The sequence below is a fragment of the Python bivittatus genome, unplaced genomic scaffold (genome assembly GCF_059951505.1).
Source record: "Python bivittatus isolate LINGU-HERP-01145 unplaced genomic scaffold, Pbiv_v1 ctg000430_np1212, whole genome shotgun sequence".
Lineage (NCBI taxonomy): Eukaryota > Metazoa > Chordata > Lepidosauria > Squamata > Pythonidae > Python > Python bivittatus.
In genome coordinates this window covers 1,964,723-1,985,390 of record NW_028277071.1, presented here as the reverse complement: position 1 = coordinate 1,985,390, position 20,668 = coordinate 1,964,723, and the positions used below count along the sequence as shown (strand labels likewise).

General features: G+C 38.1%; 2 protein-coding genes across 2 annotated transcripts; both read left to right on the top strand.

Moving 5' to 3' along the window:
- The first annotated feature begins 1,181 nt into the window (after nt 1-1,181).
- Nucleotides 1,182-8,093, top strand: LOC148215241 (vomeronasal type-2 receptor 26-like). The gene is made up of 3 exons (XM_088143926.1): nt 1,182-1,327; nt 6,673-6,964; nt 7,200-8,093. Exons 1-3 carry the CDS (start codon nt 1,182-1,184, stop codon nt 8,091-8,093), a joined length of 1,332 nt encoding a protein of 443 aa, XP_088000052.1.
- A 4,226-nt stretch (nt 8,094-12,319) lies between these two features.
- On the top strand, nt 12,320-20,394 carry LOC103066005 (vomeronasal type-2 receptor 26-like). The gene is made up of 3 exons (XM_025173769.2): nt 12,320-13,215; nt 17,492-17,783; nt 20,368-20,394. Exons 1-3 carry the CDS (start codon nt 12,320-12,322, stop codon nt 20,392-20,394), a joined length of 1,215 nt encoding a protein of 404 aa, XP_025029537.2.
- Nucleotides 20,395-20,668: the final 274 nt, after the last annotated feature.

Genomic DNA, 20,668 nt, shown 5'->3' with positions numbered 1-20,668 from the left:
AACAAAACATATGTCTTCTTTGTGACATGTTTACCATTACTTGCTTTCTGTAGAAATGTTGTAATTTTCTAGGGAATTGTAGCAGTGGTGAGAGAAATCACAGTCAAATGCTAATAACTGGGTAGATAATTACCTACTCAAAGTTCTATAGATTAGAGAAACAAAGGTTATTTTTTTCTTTGTGCCATGTTTAGAGTTACTCACTTTCTGTAGAGATGTTGTAATTTCTTTGCCAAATTGTCAAAAATAAAATTATGCAACCAGTTATGAGTTCTCCTGGTTCATATTTTTGAAGACTAAGATGAGGGTGAGAACTAGTGCATTTTGTAAAAGGAAACTTGCAAACACTCTTAGGGAGAACCCTGAATATTACCATTATATATGAAAATCTTCCTGAAAAAAAATCCCACATCATGGACAAAGAAGTGTGTCATTGTGTAGCCAAATATCACACTGAAAGCCAGGGCATCAGAGCGTAAGTCAGCATCTGAGTTTTATGGATCACAATTTCTCTATATTCTTAGCTCAGAAGGTCACTGATGGTATTGAGAACATCCTTCAGTCATGCAGTATCATATTAGTAATGGCCACATAAGTTTTCTACAGAGTTATAATAGCGGTGGGAGTAACAACAGTTTAAATTATAATCATGGGGGAGATAATAATCTAATCAGCATTCTACAGTTTTCAGTTTAGAGGAAGAAAATATATTATTCCTTATGCTGCAGGCCACATATATAGGCTTCCACCCATTGTCTAGACATTTTGGAATAATCAGACCTCTGGGCTGAATCTCTTATTTACTTCAAAACTTTTTCTTGTGCTTTGTGTAAGTCATACAAGCAAAATATTTATCTATATTTGGTTTTAGCATTACCTAAGCTTAGGGAACCAATGCTTTCAAAAGAAGAGTAATGAAATGAAACAAACATGAGACTTGTGTCTGGGGTTGGATCATGCTTCAGCTCCATGTAGTAGAAGTTCAGATTCATATCTATACATAAGCAAAGCAAGATTCTTTTTCCCTCTCTGCAATCTAAATGTAGGTGGGAGAGTTAGAGAATAAAACCTAACTGCTGACTTTCTATGAAGTTTTCTGCTGATCCTAAACTGCAGGTCCTTCTTTCTTCAAGAAGGTAACTTCCCAGAAGCTTCCCAGAATAGGAACCCGAATGTCCAGTATGGTAGCATCTGTACTGGGAGAACTCAGTGATCACCATAGCTTCAAGGGAGAAGCCAAAGATATGGCTATTATGGACATTAAGCATGATATTGTAAGCAAAAAGAAGCCAGAAAATGAAAATAGGGTTCCTTCTTCAGTGTCAGAGTAAGTCCAGCCTGGATAAAACTCATCTTTGCATCCAATTATGTATGTCATCTGATGAACCAAGAGCTCTTCCTGATCTTAGATGGCAGTTATGAAAAACAGAACCATAATAATTTTTGGCCAGCAGACAGGAAACTACCATGGAGAAGATGATACCAAAACTGGTTTTCTGAAAGAGTCCTAGACGCCATAGTAGAGTGCTCTCTAATTTGATAAATACAGTCTGTCACATACTAACCTTTATGCCCCCCTACGCATCTAATTCTCCTACCCCTTCTTTTCGCTTATTTTTAAGACTCTTGTTTTTTATATATTTTTTAATATTTTCTAGCTTTTCATGATTTTCTTTTAGATCCCTTTTAGATATCTATTTTCTATGTGGTACCATTTAACTTTTTATTATTATTTTTCTGAAGTATTTTCTATGCTTTTTAAACTGACTGTACCCAACCCTCCTCCTGCTGGTCTTTGACCATAATAAAGATTTGATTTGATGACACCAAAACCGGTTTTCTGAAAGAGTCATGGGCCAGCCAAGAGAATAAAAGAAGGAGAACAGGAGATAGATGAAGAAGATGTAGAAGAGGCTGCCTTGTTGGCCTTGACTGTGGGATCCTTGTGCTACCTCTAGTATGAATATTGTAATAACAACAACAACAACATACCAGAAAAGCAGGCGGAAGTCCCATCCTTCCTACACTTCCAATGTCAAAGAGTGAATGCCATTGCTAATGTTTCCAAAATACCCTACTGTCATGGAAAAGGAGGGAAGAATAGTTGTGCAGGGGGAAATATTACTCCAAGATACTGAAAGGAAGAAAAGAGCTCTATATTATTATTGTTTATCTGGCAATGACTTTTGAGGCACCAATGTCCCTTTGAAAAAACATCATTTGGATTTTGGAATAGTTTATTACGAGCCTTTTTTCCCTGCAGAAGTCCCCCAGGGGCCATAGACATCTTCTCAGGCCCTCCTAGGTTCAGGAAAGCACGGCCCTATCATCAGCATAGAAAAGCAGAGCCAGCTGCCCATTGTTAATATGAGAGAGATGGCATTCTTGTTTGGTTCGGGGTGACTATTGAGTTCACGTATAGCTTAAAAAGAAGAGCAGCCAGAATACAGCCTTGTTTCACTCCAATCCAAAAATGCAAACAAAGTTTCTTAAGGAAGTGACCGCTGTGATAAAGAAGGGGAGAAGAGTTGTGGAGGGGGAAATTCTAACCCAGGTTCCTGAAGACCAAACATGGCATTTGGAAACAGAATCTAAACTGACCAATATTTATGGAAATGAGAACCTAAGCTTCCAGAAGCACCAATCCTGAATTATAGTCAATATAATTAATTGCATTTCTATACTTCTTATCTAAGAGTTTTCTACATTTCTCCCCTGGAAAACAATCTTCCTTTAAAAGTAGAGTTATATAAGGTTAGAGAGATATAATATGCCAACAGAAGATTAATGTAGAAGCAGGCAAACTGCAATTACATTGCATGATGGGTCTGTGACAACCGCCCCCGGGGCTGGTACATCTCTCTGGGTCCTTTCCATTACTGGTTGTGTGCAATGCCAAAAACAGCTCAAGAAACAAGTAAATACTTTCCAAAATGAGGCTCTTTACTCACTGCTTGAAAAGAAAGAATTGAATACAAAAAAATATTTTTAAGCTGCAAGTTAAAACTTGCTCAATGAAAGCAAGCAGTCCCATAGAAGTAAAAAGCAGATAGATAAGTCCCTTTTCCGCCTGAGCAGCCTCACGTGAAGTAGCCTTCCAAGCGAGCCGTTCTCCCTCACACAAATGAGATCAAGGCTTGAGATTAGCAGCTTCCTTGAGGAAAGTGGATTCCACAGATCAACAAACATACAAAGCCAATGTCTTCTTCCAAAGCTCCCTCTATCCTCCCTCTATGGCTTCAGGGCTTATCTTAAGTACTCTTTCCAGGCTGGCCTCCACCCCTCTTCACAGGTGACAACAATTAAGGATACTGCTTTGATTTCAATTAACAAAGGTTTCAATAGTTACAAATCACATACAACTGGGGTTTCTCCACAAGATCTTATCTGATTACAACAATTTATAGCTTTCTAACATCTAAAGCTTGTCTTCTTTCTCCCCAGTGATAAAAAACCTCGTTCCCATCACTTCAAAGCGGATTCAAGAAGTTTCTCTATCTACTAATTTAGACAAGGAAACACACATAAAAACAGGTTAGTTCCCAGAATCCCGGACCTCCATCACAGGTTCGTATGATGGGTTAATGTCCACCTACACAGCACAGATACAAAGTCATAGGCCTAATATGCACACATACAAACTTGTCCTAAGAAACCTATTGGCCCAATTTATTCTTCCACCCTACAAATTTTGATTTAGCCAGGACGGTTGGATAGGAAGATATAAATCTTTGCTTCTGGCATCTCCTCCCCCATGGACCTTTTGGGGGGGGGGTTATCAGTGGCTGTGTTGGAGAGATGGTGGCACTGCCTGAGACAGACCCTGTGCATAATCTGGGGGTCCTCCTGGACTCATGACTCCTGCTTAAAGAGCAGGTGGCAGTCATGGCCAGGAGGGCCTTTGCACAACTTTATATTGTGTGCCAGCTGCACCTGTTCCTAAATCAAGGGGTTCTGCTCATGGCCACATATGCCCTAGTCACCTCATGATTGGACTACTGTAATGCACCCTACATGGGGCTGCCCTTGAATAGTGTCCGGAAACTTGATGTGATGGAATGGAATTATGAAGGCCAAGCTCAGGGAGATAAACATTTTCTTGCCAGAACCGCGTGGGAGGAACAAGATGAGACTGGCACCTCCCTGAGGAATTCACACTGTTGTGGCTGGAGGACTTTGGGAACTGGAGTTTGAGTCTGGGAAGATTCTTGCTAGAGGTTGTAGCTAATAAACATAGCTGGACTGAATTGGCATTGTCTCTTGGAGTTCCTTGGGCTAGGCCTGACATCAATCTTCCCAGACTAGAACCCCAGTTCCCAAAGTCCTCCAGCCACAACAGTGTGAATTCCTCAGGGAGGTGCCAGTCTCATCCTCTTGTTCCTCCCACACAGTTCTGGCAAGCTAAGAAAATGTTTATCTCCCTGAGCTTGGCCTTCATAATTCCATTCCATCACACTTAAACTGGTAGAGAATGCAGCAGCGCAGGGCTCTAGAACAACCCACGTTACACCTCTGCTTTGCAAGCTGAGTTGGTTGCCGGTCTTCTTCCGGGTCCAATTCAAGGTGCTGGTTTTGATCTTTAAAGCCCTACGTGGCATGAGGCCAGGTTATTTGAGGGACCGCCTGCCCTCTTCCTATCCCATTAGATGCAACAGAAAAGCCATGCTACAGGTCTCGTCTGCTAGGGAGCTACATTTGGCGGGTCCCAGGAGGTAGGCCTTCTTAGCTGTGGTGCCTGCCTTATGGAACATCCTCCCCCCTGAAGTGAGGCTGGCCCCATCCCTGTTGATTTTCTGGAGGTCCCTCAAAGCCTGGTTATGTCATCAGGTCTAGGGGCCCCAGGGGACTGGTGAGGCACTGAGGTGGCTCCATTGTTAACATCTGCTGTTCTCTCTTAGTCTTTGTGATTTTATACACACACACACACACACACACACACACTGTTTTATAGTCTTGTATGCTTCCCAGAGTCACTTTTCATAAGATGGGTGGTGATATACTGTATATTTGATGAATGAATGAATGAATGAATGAATGAATGAATGAATGAATGAATGAATGAATGAATAAGCCCTCCATTCACTTCTACATTGACAGGGCTCTATAATCACCCTAGAAAAAAGGAAGAATGGAACAGCATTTCTGGATTCCCAAGCATTATAGTGGATGCAGTTACCTCTCTCATCTTGATGCAGTATGAGTGCTAGAAAGGGAAAGCTAACCTTAAATGTAACTCAGCATCCTCTCTGACTCTTTGCCTTCTCTTGAATGGCCAATAATCAGGTTCAGATGATCTTATGAAAGACATTCATCCAGCAAGGCCTAGCAACAACAGAAGAAAACAGATATCAGAGAGTTAGATCTTCTGTTTTCCATCCTGAGAAAGATGTGCAGACCATGCCTTCTAGAAAGAAACCAATGACACAAAGATTTATATATGTGGAGAATAGCAACATCTGGTAAACATTTGAATAAAAAAATAATTTTGTATGTGAGGGTATTTTTAAGTCATCCACAATACATTTTGTTTTCAAACATTAAAGTTTGCTTGAATCGGAAAAATAAGGTCAGTTTCTACTATGTGTCAATAGTACTACTGTTTCAACAAACATATCCTTTGGAAATAAGGATCCATTTTATGTTGATTTTCACTGATCTGTTTCAGATAAACTAAAGTTAAGCTCAATTCCTGATCACTTCAGAGACAGGGGTCATTATACCTTTGCTGTCTCATTATGCTCAGTGGAAGCAAGTTAAAAAATGTTATCAACAGCAGTATAGTAATCAAAATCATAGGTCATTGTTTGGTTTGTAATTATCAAGTTAATTGTGATTTCTCTCTCTGTTTCACAATTCTCTGGACAATTTGTGGCCATAGGAAATACTATCAGTGAAAATTAAGAGATGATTAAAGGGGCATAAGACTTTCAGAGCCGGGAAATAAAGGGGTTGGGCTCCATCAACTCACTGGATCACTTTGTAATGTCTTGCTTTGTAACTGACACTTGACTCTGAAATTTGAAGCTATTCTGTCATCTGTGTGAGAGATGAAGAACTGTTTTCCAAAGGGGAAATTTTCATTTCTGATTGTAATACTTTGTGTGCTGATATTAGTTTTGTTCCCTAAGAGTGTCTGCAAAATTCATTTTGCCAAATGCACCAGCAATGACCCAAGCATTATTCTTCATAAGTATTATCAACCAGGAGAATTCATTATTGGTGGTGCAATTTCTCAGTTCTTCCACATTTCTGAAGAGGCCAAATTCACAAGACATCCCTCTCAGGACATGACTGATTTAATGTAAGGAAATGAAACTTTTCCAACTCTACCATGACTATATTCTAATAAAAGTCAGCAGCAAAATATTGGTTATTGGTTCAGGTGAATGGACAATATCTTCTTTCCACAATTTCTTCTACCCCAGTCCCCACTAGAAAGCTGTCAACATCTTCTGGCCAATGATTATACAGTGCTGGGTCTGACTTCCAGATGGTGAGGCTTGCCCTAAGGCTGGTGTTTTCCCTTCACCACATTAAGTAAAAGACATCTCTTACCAGGTGTCCTACCATATATTTTTCTTCAGTAAGATGTTAGCAAAAACCTTGAAATTAGTAACTAACCTCAGAAGCAACTCAGCTGGATGGATTTGTTATTCTTCTCTTTCATTGCAGATTACTGACTCAGGCCTACCAACACGTCTTAGCCTTGGTGTTTGCTGTAAAGGAGATTAATGGAAATCCCCAGATCTTAACCAATGTCACCCTAGGCTTCAACATCTATAACACTTATTTTAGTCCACGATATACCTGTGCAGCCACAATGGAACTACTCTCTACACCAAGAAGATTCATCCCTAACTATAAATGTGACCTCCAGAACAATCTGGTAGCAGTCATTGGGGGACCAAGTTCTAATGAATTCCTGGACATGGCTACCCTCTTGAACAACTACAAAATTGCACAGGTAAATGACTTTCATGAAACTGGAAGAGTTTTTAAAAGAAAAACAGATCCTCTCGGAAATTTAGATTGGCTACATTGATTTTGTTATCCATAAAGAACCCTCATAAATGCTTATTTGAAAAAATTAGCTAAAGTAGTTCTGTGAATTGGTTAATTTTACTGCAGAAATAAAAATTGGCCATGAAACTTTGGGGGAAAAAACCTCTTTCTCTCCTGCTTCCCTCTATTTACTTTAGCTTGCATATAGCTCTGCTCCAGAGATAAATGCTCAAACACAGTCCGTTTTCTTCCACTGGATGTTCCCAAATACACTTCATCAGTACAAGGGGATCCTCCGTCTCTTGCTGCATTTTGGATGGACCTGGATTGGGGTGTTGTATCTCGATAGTGGCAACGTGGCAGACATATTGCTACGGAATGTGCTTCCAATGTTTTCCAAAAGTGGCATTTGTTTTGATTTTGTAAGAAAAATGGTTCGTGCAATCTTTGATTCCCTTGATGAAATAGCAGAAGCAGCTGCGGAAACATTCCGATTTCTCTTGGCCTGTACAACTAATACAGTGATTGTTCAGGGTGAATTTCAGATTGTGTTTAACTTAAGGATTGTGCTCAAAGTAGCTGAAACTCAAGAAATACCGCAGTATTCCAAAGTCTGGATTATGACAGCAGATGTGGATTTCACCTCCATTCCCCTACAAAGAAGCTGGGACTTAAATTTTCTTCATGGATCTATGTCCTTGGCAATTAATTCAAATGATGTTTCTGGATTCTATCAATTTGTTGAAAAGAGGAACCCTTCCTTGGAGAAAGATGATGGTTCTCTGAGAGAAATCTGGCCACAAGCATTTAATTGCTTCTTCCCCAGTTTTGCCAATGTAATGACAGGTGAGGACATCTGCACTGGGAAGGAGAACCTAGAGACTCTTCCCATGACTGTGTTTGAAATGAACATGACTGCTCACAGCTACAGTGTCTACAGTGCTGTCTATGCCATTGCACATGCTTTGCATGCAATGCAATCCTCAGTGTTCAACCAAAGATCAAATATGAACAGATGGAGACAGAAACTCAGTCAACAATTGTGGAAGGTACCACTGAAACCATTGGTGTCCCTCAACTTCTTGCCATAAAGAATGATCATTCTGTCTGGGAATTTGTAAATAAAAGGCTACAGGTTACAGAAAACTGTCTTAGATAGCTCTTTCTTTAAAAAGAAAGAATTCACTTCTAAATTTACCATAGCTTCTTATTATAATGTCCTTCTTCTCCAGTTGTTTTTGTTAAACATGAGCAGATCTCATGAATATATCTGATTATCCACAGTGTCTTGTGAAATTCCCTATATCAGGATAAGGATATAAAAAGGCTCTGCTTCTCTTTGTTAGTGTCATGGATATTATTGTCCAACTCTCAATGTACAGTTATGTTAGACCAGTGATTCTCAACCTTTTTGAAGCTGCCGCCCCCCTAAGAAGCGGAAAATTTTTCAATGCCACCCTTTGTGAAAATCCTGTAATTTAGGGTATGGGGTGGGGGGGGAGTTACTGAATTATAAAAGGCAAAAATTTTAAGTAATTTTTTTCAGTAGACTTACACACCAAATTTGTTCGATTTAACTTGATACTTTTGCCCTGGAAGGTAATTGCATTCCTTTTATTAAAATTAAAATGACTAATGCAAAAAAATAAAGATAAAGAACTAATAAGCACACTTACCTAGCCGACTGGCCAAATAAACAATGAAAGTAAATTGTAACTGAGGGGAAAAAACAGAAATGAAGCAAACGAAAAGCAACTCAAGAAACACGGGTCAAATCAAACATTCATATTGAAAGGACGCTCAACGCACGCACTGTGATTAATCGCGCGGGAAGACAGCTGACGCACGGGCTGCGATTAATCGCGCGGGAAAACAGCTGACGCATGCACTGTGCTGGTTGGGATCGGAGAAGAATCGTAGTGTCGAGTTCTTCAAGGTCAGCCTACCTAGAATACAAATTCGTCTCACCATCCTTAGAAGTGCGTGAGGGCAGCCGTCGCGTAAGTTCGTTTTATTGCTGGTACAAATGGTGTAAACCGGATAATCGATTTAATAAATTTTTAAAATTAAGTTCGAATGCCAAAACATATCGCCCCTCTACCGCCCAAAACATGCCCACTGCCCCCCTACCGCCCAAAACAAGTTCACCGCCCCTCAGCATCCTCCCACTGCCCCCCGGGTGGCGGTACCGCCCCCGTTGAGAACCAATGTGTTAGAAGAAGGAATAGAAGGAGAAAAAAAATATCATCATCTTGTCCTGAATGAATTATTCAAATACATTTTAGCTGCTTTAAAGATATCTCCTTGCACAATCCCCATTGTGGGCTCTAGAAATATAGTAAACTTTGACCCTGCTTCCCTATATCGTCCCTAATGGTTTATTATTCTGTGGGTATTTGCTATCATACTTACTTTCCAAAATTCATTCTGATAGACGAAAAGAAACAGAAAGAAAAAATAAACCTATGTAAGTAAAGTAATGCTGACTTTACTGAGTGAAGAACAGTTTTAGACAGTAATGATAGGAAGAACTGAACGAACTGTTTATCCTAGTTAGTTTGTTGTTCATCAGAAGGCAAGCCAATTTGGCTAGTACTGTGACACAAGCGTACTAGCCCATGATAGTGATAACATTCTATTTGCCAAGATTATCCCACCTTGGTTGTGCTAGGGGATAGTAGGACTTTGCTGAAGATCTTAAGGGCAATATAAAGTGCGCTTTGATAAGAACTGTGATCCTGGTGATTTCTTGTTCATATCCATCTAGTTTTCTTCACTATCCTTGTTTTGGATTTTTTTTTCCCAACTTCCCTACCTAGTATACAGTTCTGGTATGCTTGGCAGCATTCGATTGAAATACTAAGAATGTCTGACCCTGTTTTGCCTCCAAAGAAGATCAGATACCTGGTGAGACAAAATATTTTTTGGCATAAAGGTCAGATCTCAAAGACTGCCTAGTCAAAGACAACTTTCCCAAGAGATGTGATGGGAATGCCATTGAACATTCAGCTGATTAAATACCTGGCAGGATGCCTTCAGTATAATTTAAAAGATTCAAAACAGTAAGACGTTTTTAAATAAGCCAGGGGAATCCAAGGGACTCCCTTTCTCCATTTCCTGGATTTCTTTTTACTTTATCTAAGGTAACAGCCACTTTCTTTTCTTCCCCTTCTGCTTTGCATTTACAGCCTCAAGACTTTCTCTTTTTTCCCTTTGTATAATTATAGAAATCGCCATGGGATGTGACATCAAATTAAAAAGTCTCCCTTCCATCCTTAGCTGTGAACTTACTGTACATAACCTATCCCAACTAATAAATAGAAATTACATTACAAGTAAAAACATTTTTTAACTGTTTCTTTTTTTCTCCCATTTAGATCCATTGCTTTCTTAGACATGTATCGTTTAATGACACCAGTGGAGGAATTCTTTCTTTTGACCAAAATGGCGAATTAGTAGGAGGGTTTGATATCATCAACTGGGTCACATTCCCAAATCAGTCCTTTCTCAGAGTCAAAATTGGAAGGATAGAGCCACAGGCACCCTTAGAGCAACTGTTGACTATTTCTGAAAAGAACATTGTCTGGCCAACCCAGTTTGGACAGGTAGAATCCATGTCATTTCAATATCTCTTTATTTTCTTATCCAAAATTCAAAGAGCTTCAATGTTCATATCACAAAAGAGTATTGTTTTCTACTTGTTCATTTGTTAAACAAGCCTCTCGCATTTTTTCTATGACTGTGAATTAGAATTGTTTTCCCCAAGTATTCTCCTGTAGGAATTCTTCTCCTACATCTTGGATTATTAGTTTTTTCTTGTTAGAACTCATCTCAACAGTAACAGACTTTCAGTCTTCCTTTAGAAAGTATTTGTCACAATGGTGAATAGCTTAAGAATTCTGACAGTAACCATTACTACAATTTTGGAACCATTGACATCTACTTGCATATCACTTAAGAATACAGAGGGCTCAATTCCTTCTCCATCTATCCTCCTCCTTAGCTTATTGGTGTCTTGTATTCAGGAGTCTACATTAACAATATGCCTGAAAGAAAAGTGGGGTATGTTGTGGCCTATGGCCACATTAATAAAGATTTGGATGGGAGATGTTTCTCTCCATAATGATCAATGAAATAGAAGATTCTTCTTACATTCCCTGAAAGTACCCTCAGTATGACTGAGGATTCAGGAAAATGTTAACCATTAATGGAAGACCTCACTGCCTAACATTATCCTGAATTTTTCTAGAGCCCTCACTCTAGAGATAGGAGGGAGGATGGTGCTTCCAGATTCCAACTCCATTGTAAACATGTAAGCTGCATGTGTAGAGGGTAACATGTGTGGTGGGTCTACCTTGCTTTGGTCTACTGTGAGAAAATCTTGGAATCTTCTTCATTCCTTGTAAATTCTGACTGAGCCCTTTTCTTATTTTATGCATGAGAAATCAAATGTTTCTTCCATTAATGGACAGACACAGCCCCTTTCATTGTGCAATGGGAAATGCCATTCAGGTTATAGAAAAAGCAAGAAAGAGGACAAGCCATTTTGCTGCTATGATTGTATTCCATGTTCAGAAGGGAAGTTCTCAAACCAGACAGGTAAGAAACTATATAAATATATGGGGAAATATATGGTGGTCTGCATTTTCACATGCTGTACTTAATAAGCAGTCACTTGTGGTGAAATTTCCTCCAGCTGACAAAGTAACATTAGTGCTAGAAATGAAGGTTTGCATATAGAAAATCAGACTTTCTACTCTGTTGCTCAGAAAGGCAATCATTGCATTTAGTATTCTGCTCCTTTGAAGATAAGAACTATTAGTACTTATTTTTACTATTATAGTTTTTAACTCACTATCTTAGAAAGACCTTGACAAAAATAAGAACAAATATTGTGAATTAGCCTTCCATAGATCAGTAATGAAGAACAGCATATCCAGAATAAATGGAGGCATGGCTATATAAAACTGTACCTTCCTTATGGATGTCCCTTTAAGCCAAATTTAGTCTCAGTTTTCATGGAAGACAGTAAGATAACTATTACTTTCCACCAATTTGTGATTAAAAATACAAACTTCACCGGATTGTGTAACTAAATGCACTTTTCCATGCAAGACATTTCTATGAATTCTTCTCTAAAATGTTCTGGTTTTGCAAGAACATTTAACAAATGTTAAAGAAAATTGTACTGTATGGTATTATGGAGAAGCAAAAACAGATGGAAATGCCATAAACATCCTCTCAATTGTCTATATGGAGAAATATGAAGAAATGTCAAGGATATTTTGATTTAATATATCCACTTGTTTTTCCAGACATGGATGATTGTTTTCTGTGTCCACATGATCATTATCCAAACAAAGACCATGATTCATGCATTCCCAAATATATAAGTTACCTATCTTATGAAGAAAACTTGGGCATTGCCCTGAGCACAGTGGCTTTTGTGCTTTCCTTCAGCACAATTTCTGTACTAGGAATCTTCATGAAGTACCACAACACTCCCATTGTGAAGGCCAACAACCGCAGCCTCTCCTACACCTTGCTCTTCTCCCTCCTCTTCTCCTTCCTTTGTTCTCTGCTTTTCATTGGACAACCCACAAAAGTGGCATGCCTCCTTCAACAGACTGCTTTTGGAATCATCTTCTCAGTGGCTGTTTCTTGCATGTTGGCTAAAACCATTACTGTGGTTCTAGCTTTCATAGCCACCATGCCAGGATCAAGAATGAGGAAATGGGTTGGAAAACAACTAGCTCTTTCCATTGTCTTCTTCTGCTCCCTTATTCAAACTATCCTTTGTGTGGTCTGGCTATCCATCTCTCCCCCTTTCCCAAACATTGACATGAATTCTCTAAACAGTGAAATCATTTTGGAATGTAATGAAGGATCTGTTGTAATGTTTTATTGCATCTTGAGCTTCATGGGCTTCCTGGCTGTTGTTAGTTTTGTTGTAGCTTTCCTAGCCAGGAAACTGCCAGACACTTTCCAGGAAACCAAATCCATCACCTTCAGCATGCTGGTCTTTTGCAGTGTCTGGTTGTCTTTTGTTCCTGCCTACATGAGCAGCAAAGGAAAATACATGGTGGCCGTGGAGATCTTTGCCATCCTGGCCTCCAGTGGGGGCCTACTGGGTTGTGTCTTTTTCCCTAAATGCTATATCATTGTGTTGAGACCCGATCTGAATAAAAAGGAGCATCTGATAAAAGGAATCAAGTAAATGGCATTGTCCATTTGACTATTTTGCCTCCTAAATATTCTGTAATGTCGCTATCTGCCACTACTATGAGACAATGTAAGGAAGACATTCTCCAATAACATATTTAAAAAGTACCTTAATGTGGAATTACTCAGTGTATATGAGTCTTTTCAAGAGTGGAAGAGTACAGTAATCAGGAGTAAAGTGACTATTGGAATGAGATAAGAGAAATAGGAGTATTTGGGAGAAAATATTATTATTTTTGCAGACTCAGATTTTTGGATGTATGACATGAAGCAGTCAAATCAGGTATAGGATCCAGAGTTCATCATGACAAAGAAAAGCAGAGTATCTGTACAAAGGATGTACAGTTCTTTCAGGAAATAAACTAGATCACTTGACTTACTACTGTTCTGATTGTGGATGATTCTGGGTTTGCTCAGTTATGCTGAAACAAATGATTGTTTTCCCCATATTTTCTACATTCCTTTTTGTGGTTGCTCAGATACAATCCTAATCTGTCCAGTCTTCAGCAACCCTCTTCAGATTGTACCTCATTCCTGGAAAACTTTGATATAATCTCTGAGTCCTAAAGTTTGATGGAGCTATTGTAGGGACAAGGTCCGCCTTCCTGCTCAGTATAGGAATCCAAATTAAGTATCCCAGAAAGATAGTTCTCCAGCCTCCACTTGAAGTCATCCAGTAGAGAAAAGGAACAACATAAAAAGCCATTTTTAGATATATATGGACATCATTGTCACTGCTGACTGCACTCCATGTGCAAAGGTCTCAGAAATTATGGATCAGAGATGTTCTAGATTTAAGCAAGAAAGAAGTTAATATCAAATAAACTGCTATCACACCTACAGTATATACCAAAAGTTTTCTTTCCTTTCTAAACTCTAAAAGGCTGCTAGTAATATTATGATAATTTATTATTTTGTTTACTATGAGACCAGAAAAAATAAATATTTTAACCAGTGAATGTTTTGGGAATTTTATTAGGAAATGTTCATTCTGTCTTGTACTATTTTTTCATCTCACTGAGGATGGTCATGAACCAAAAAATGCATGTATAAATAAAACTGAACTCAGTGTCTGTATATATGTGTGTGTGTGTGTACTTTTTGTATATACACAAAATAAAATATATGTATAAAAGTATCAGATACAAAAACAAAAAAGTAAAGAAAAAGAAAACACCAACATATACTTTTAAAATCTAATATTACAGTACATTTAAATGGATATGCAGTTTTTAAACATGCAATTACTTAATTATTTTATTCTGTCCTATAAAATTATTTATGATTTTTAAAAGAACTCATAAAAATATCTTTTTTTAAGTGTAAAATTTGCCTTGTTCTCAGTTTGAAACATAATAACACTCAAAATGTTCCCTAGAAGAAATGACTATAAATTGTTTACCACAATTTGGATGAAAGGATGAAAATAATTTTACAGGATTTTACTCATGAAGATCAATGTGGGTTTCTACCTAAAAGACAATTATGAGATAATATTAGAAATGTCTTGGGTATTCTGGAATATTTCAAGCAACATAATGAAAAACAATCTGCATTGATCTGTTAGACACGGAAAAGGCTTTTGACAATCTGAATTGGATTTTCTTGTTTAGAATTCTGGAACATATGAACATTGGAGATAAGTTTATTAAATGGATATGATCAATTCATACTTCACAGAAAGCACAAATAACTGTTAATGGAGAGCTAACAAAATCTTATAAGATTCAAAAAGGGACAAAACAAGGATGTCTGCTATCTCCACTCTTATTTTAGTTCTTGAGCTACTAAATAGAGACATAAGACAAGATGAGAGAATTGCAGGAGTTTAAAAGAAATGTATAAGTTAAAGGCATTTGCGGATGACCTAGTGTTAGTTTTGGAAAATCTGCTAGAGGGAATAGAAGCATTAATGGGAAAATTAAGGGACTTTGGTAGGTTAGCAGGTTTTAAGTTGAATAATCAGAAGATGAAGATGCTAACAAAAATATAAAAATTCTCCATTATGATGGAGAAAACTGGTTTTAAGATTGAGAAAAAAGTAAAATACTTGGGCATTATTATGGCAAATAGGAATTGTATGCTATTTCAAAATAATTATGTTAAGATATGGAATGAAATTAAGAAAGACATATTAAGATAGGAGACATTAAACTTGTCTGACAGATGCTGGACAAATTATTCCATATGCCATTATAGGGGGTTCTCTGAGCCCCCACCCACCCACCCAAGAGGGCACATGTCACCCGAAACAGAGCTGCAGGACAATTATCCACAGATGCAATAAGGGCAGAGAAGTGACAGCAGTTCGCTACCCTTATTGCCACAAGGTAGGCCTTAATAGCGGCTCTAACCTATGGATGGCCAAGTTTCTCCATTGCAGAATGCCAGCAATGCTACAGACCTCTCTTCTCTTGTTTCAACTCCCTTAGCTCCTCCGTGAACCAAGGGGAGTGCCAGAATCCATGAGAGGGGAGAGGCCGCATAGGAACAATCTAATCCAAGGCCTTACCTGCCCTCTTTTTTTTTTTTTCCTGGAATGGAATGATGGGATAAAATCACTTGAGTTTTTTCTAGTTCCCCAGGTAAAAAGAATAGGGAGTTATATAACTTCTGATGAAGAGGAAATGGTACAGGGGAAGAGAGCATTTCTGAATAATCTGTGGTAATTTTTTTCCCCCAAACTGTAAAGTGTGCTTGACCTGGAAAAATGGAATCAATTTATCCTATTTGAAAATTGTGATGCTCTTTCAACCAAGATACCCTTTGCAAACCAGCATATGACTTTATGTTGATTTTCATTTATTGAGTTAGATTTGAATTTAATGGAATTTGACCTCATGGATCTCATGGACCTCATTAAAACACTCATTTTGCTCAGTGGGGATAAGACAAAGATAGCAGCAGTATAGTAAACATCATCATACAGGATTATTTGACTTAATTATCATCTTAATAGAGATTTGTCAAGTCTCTTCCTCAGCTCCCTGAAGGCTCTGTGGGTATAAAAGATTCTATCAAAATTGGATGTTTTGTTTAAATATCCCCTGTGATCCTCAAAGTTGGAGATACAAGGATGTTGTGCTCCATCAACTCAATGGACAAATGTTTATTCTCCAGTGCCTTGGCTTGCAACTGATACTTACCCCCCAAATTTGAGGTTATTCTGTCATCTGTGGGGGAGATGGAAAATTTTTTTTGGAAAGGAAAAAAAATCATTTGTGATTACAATGTTTTGGATACTGATAATATGCTTGCTCCCTAAGAATGTCTGCAAAGTTTGTTTTGCAAAATGCAGTAGCAGTGAGCCAAGCATTATTCTTCATAAATATTATCAGCCAGGAGAACACATTATTGGTGGCATAGTTTCTCAGTACCTTGTTTTTTCTGAGGAGGCCAGATTCACAAGACATCCTTTTCATGACATGTTCCCTGATTTCATGTAAGGAACTAAAACTTTGCAAGCCATAGCATGATTCTATTCTGATAAGAATTGTGGAAAATAGTACTAGATTTTAGTTATTGTTAATGGGGTATAGAAAATATCTACTTTCCACATCTATATATCTGTATCTATATCATCTATGTTTATATTGCAAAAAGTCATGATACCTCATCTGCCTCCAATAGAATTAAGGATTACAGTAGTAGTCGATGTACTAATAGTTGTAGTAGTCATTAATTAATTTAAAAAATACAGAGGTTGGAAGAAAGAGGGAGGGAGGGAGGGAGGGAGGGAGAGGGGAAGGAAGGAAGGAAGGAAGGAAGGAAGGAAGGAAGGAAGGAAGGAAGGAAGGAAGGAAGGAAGGAAGGAAGATCACAGTGGTTTGTTTGCTATTCACATTATATTTGGTCTGTAATTTGAAGGTACTAATCACTTTTGGTACCTGTGAGAATCATAAGTGGTTTCTACTTTTTAACATTTCCCAGTGAAAGATAAATAGAAACAGTGCTCTTTCTGTCTCTGTCTCTTGTTCTGTTTTTGTCTGTGTGAGAAAGAGAGAGAGTGACAAGGAGATGGGGAGAGAGAAGGAGAAAGTATGTGCATACCTGTTTAACTTGTGTGGGTAAATGTATTAGCTGTTAACATCCACACAATACTCTATACATAGTGCTGGGTCAAGGCACAGAATCACTCTTCCCAGATGTCCCTCTATGTCTTAGTTCAGTACGATGTTAGCAAACCTGTATTGTACTGAAATGCAGCAAATATTTCCTCTGAAGCAATTTAACTCTATGTATTTCTGATTTTTGAATTTCACTCTAGTGTACTGACTCAGGCCTACCAACACGTCTTAGCCTTGGTGTTTGCTGTAAAAGAGATTAATAGAAACCACAAGATCTTAGCCAATGTCACCCTAGGCTTCAACATCTATAACACTTATTTTAGTCCACGATATACCTGTGCAGCCACAATGGAACTACTCTCTACACCAAGAAGATTCATCCCTAACTATAAATGTGACCTCCAGAACAATCTGGTAGCTGTTGTTGGGGGACCGGGCTCTGATGAATTCCTGGACATGGCAAACATCTTGACCAGCTACAAAATTGCACAGGTAAGTGGCTTTCATGAAACAATAAGAGTTTGAAAATAATATTTTTTAAAAACCCTGGATATTTATATCTTCCACTCTTAATGTTTAGTAATAATTTTTTATCTGAGAACATCAGATAGAATAGTATTGTGAATTGGAAAATGCTGTACTATATAAGCATAAATTGACTATGAAATGCTTTTATGGGATGGCAGGGAAGAGACACTTTTTCCCTCTTGGTTTCCTTCAAATGTTTTAGCTTGGATATACTTCTGCTCCAGAGATGAAGACCAAAGATACTGTCTTCCACTGGATGTTCCCAAATGCAATACATCAGCACAGGGGGATTCTCCATCTTCTGTTACATTTTGGGTGGACATGGATTGGGGTGTTATATCTTGATATCGGCAAACTGACACAGTTATTACTACAAAATGTGCTTCCCATGTTTTCCAAAAGTGGTATCTGTTTTGATTTCATAAGAAAACTATCTGATGGATATCTCAATGAGATTGGTGAAGTCGCAGAAGGGATTCATAAAACATTATGTTTTCTCTTGACCCGTACATCTAACACTGTGATTGTTCATGGTGAATTTCAAAGTATGTTATCTTTAAGGAATTTCCTCAAAATATCTGAATTTGAGGAAATGCCAATTTATTCTAAAGTCTGGATTATGACAGCAGAAGTTGATTTCATGTCCATTCCCCTTCAAAGAAGTTGGGACTTAAATTTCCTTCATGGGTCTTTATCCTTGGCCATTAATTTCAATGATGTTTCTGGCTTCCATCAATTTCTTCGAGGGAGGAACCCTGCTTTGGAGAAAGAAGATGGCTTCCTAAGAGAAACCTGGCAACAGGTATTTAATTGCTTCTTCCCTGGTTTTACCAGTGATCTGATGGATGAGAATAACTGCACTGGGAAGGAGCAACTAGAGACTCTCCCTATGACTGTGTTTGAAATGAGGATGACTGCCCACAGTTACAGTGTCTACACTGCTGTCTATGCCATCGCACATGCTTTGCATGCCATATACTCTTCTATGGGAAACCAAAGGCCAATTGCAAATGGATGGAGACAGAAAGTGCATCAACAGCTATGGAAGGTAACTCTTCAAGTAAACTAGCAAAGATGTTGCAGCATCCTCTTCTTGTAATCATAGAATCATAGGGCTATAAGGTCCACTGATATCCTTCCTCTTCCCCAATTTCTTTCCATAGAATTCACTGTACTATAGAATCCTGGAAATATCTAGAGAAAGTCAGATTCCTGTAGACTATCTAAAAGTGGAGAGAGAGTTCCTCTGTAAGAAAATTTGACAATATATTTCCACCATTATTAGAGTTTCTCATTATAGTTTTTCTGCTCTCCAGTGGATTTTTTTCCCCCAAGCTTGTCATTACCCTTGTAATGTAAGGTAATATTATCTACACCCTCTTGTAACATCCAATGTGTTGGGGTAAGGATGTACAAAACTTGTGGTTCTTGTTATTGTTTATCCTGGTTTGTTTTTCAGTTGCCCCTCTGTGGGTTGCTTGTTTGTTAATGTGGGGTCAAACATCCAACCTCATTTTGCCATGAATCAGTGGTGGGTTTGATTAGAGATTAGGCTGATTATTCTGTATTTGCTGACCTTCTAAAATTCATTTTGAAAGATTAAACAACACAAAATAAATATGTTCTGTTTTAGAATGTTTTAGAATGAAAGACCAGCTTTTTCTTACAAAGGAGGTTTCCTTAGTTTATTTTTAGATCATATGACCAGAAGGTTAGTTAAATGCTCTGAATCCCTTTTGTGTGCCACCTTTTTTTGGCTGAAGAGAAGATTTTGATATTACTTACAGGTGGAATTGGAATCAACTATTTATTGTGGGCATTCTGTTCTTCGTCAGAACCATCAAGTATTTTCTGACTTGAGGAAGCAGATAGTATTGACAGAAACCAATTTTGGCTTTTCCTGTGAGCCAAGAAAAAATGTGAAAGATACTGGTCTATGCTGGTGGTTACATTCTCTTAGCCAGGACTAGACTAACCCAACTTCCTTTCATGATATGATGATAGAATGTTGTTGAATGGTTGTACTACATCTTAAGATCAAGATAAAATGTCCTTTGATTTGAGCTTGATCACTGATGATTTCATAATCATGTCCATGTAGTTTTCTTGGCAACAGTCATGAAATTCCTTATTGCCTTTTTTGGGGAACCATTTTAAACTTCCCACTCTACACACTGCCATGAAAGTTTCCAATGAACTTCTCTGCAAACACTAACCACATGTAGCATTTTCAAGATCATCCAAGCTCAACTACGTCCTGCCATAGAGCCTAGCTTGAAACAGTTGGTACCTATGTTTCTTCTAGCCTATATTTATGTTCTGTTACATTAGACAAGATTCATTATGCTCCCCTGAAATTACATACGGGTGTATGAAATGGAAATTATTTAAGGACACGTCCACAGCTTCTTGGCTACAGTGCAGTGATGGTTTGCCATTTCTTCTCTGGGAACTTCTTTTTTCCACTTCCCCAACTAATACATCTGTTGCATGCTTGGTAGTATTCAGTCCAAATAATAAGAATGCCTGATCCTGTTTTTCCTTTAAGGAAGATCAGCCACTTGCAGCCACCTGATGAGATGAAATATTAATTTGAATGAATGTTAAATCCTAAAGATTACCTAATCCAACAAACATTGTAAGAGAAGAACCATGTTTGGTGGCAAAAACTAGAAGAAGTCTGATGAGACCTTTCCCAACTAACACATTTATTAAAAGGGATAAGCTTTTTAATTTTACTAAAAGGTATAAACTTCCGAAATTCACAAAATCATATGCCTTTTAATAAAATGTGATGGTCAGAAAAGGTGCTACAAGACTCTGATTTTTTGCTAATCATACAGAGTTTT

Bases quoted from the DNA above. Each gene is read 5' to 3' on its own strand.
- LOC103066005 (XM_025173769.2), top strand. From the start codon at position 12,320: ATGGATGATTGTTTTCTGTGTCCACATGATCATTATCCAAACAAAGAC. The intron at 13,216-17,491 runs GTAAATGGCATT...ATTTCACTCTAG, and splicing joins CATCTGATAAAAGGAATCAA to TGTACTGACTCAGGCCTACC. The intron at 17,784-20,367 runs GTAAGTGGCTTT...TTTTCCTTTAAG, and splicing joins CCAGCTACAAAATTGCACAG to GAAGATCAGCCACTTGCAGC.
- LOC148215241 (XM_088143926.1), top strand. From the start codon at position 1,182: ATGGTAGCATCTGTACTGGGAGAACTCAGTGATCACCATAGCTTCAAG. The intron at 1,328-6,672 runs GTAAGTCCAGCC...CTTTCATTGCAG, and splicing joins GTTCCTTCTTCAGTGTCAGA to ATTACTGACTCAGGCCTACC. The intron at 6,965-7,199 runs GTAAATGACTTT...TATTTACTTTAG, and splicing joins ACAACTACAAAATTGCACAG to CTTGCATATAGCTCTGCTCC.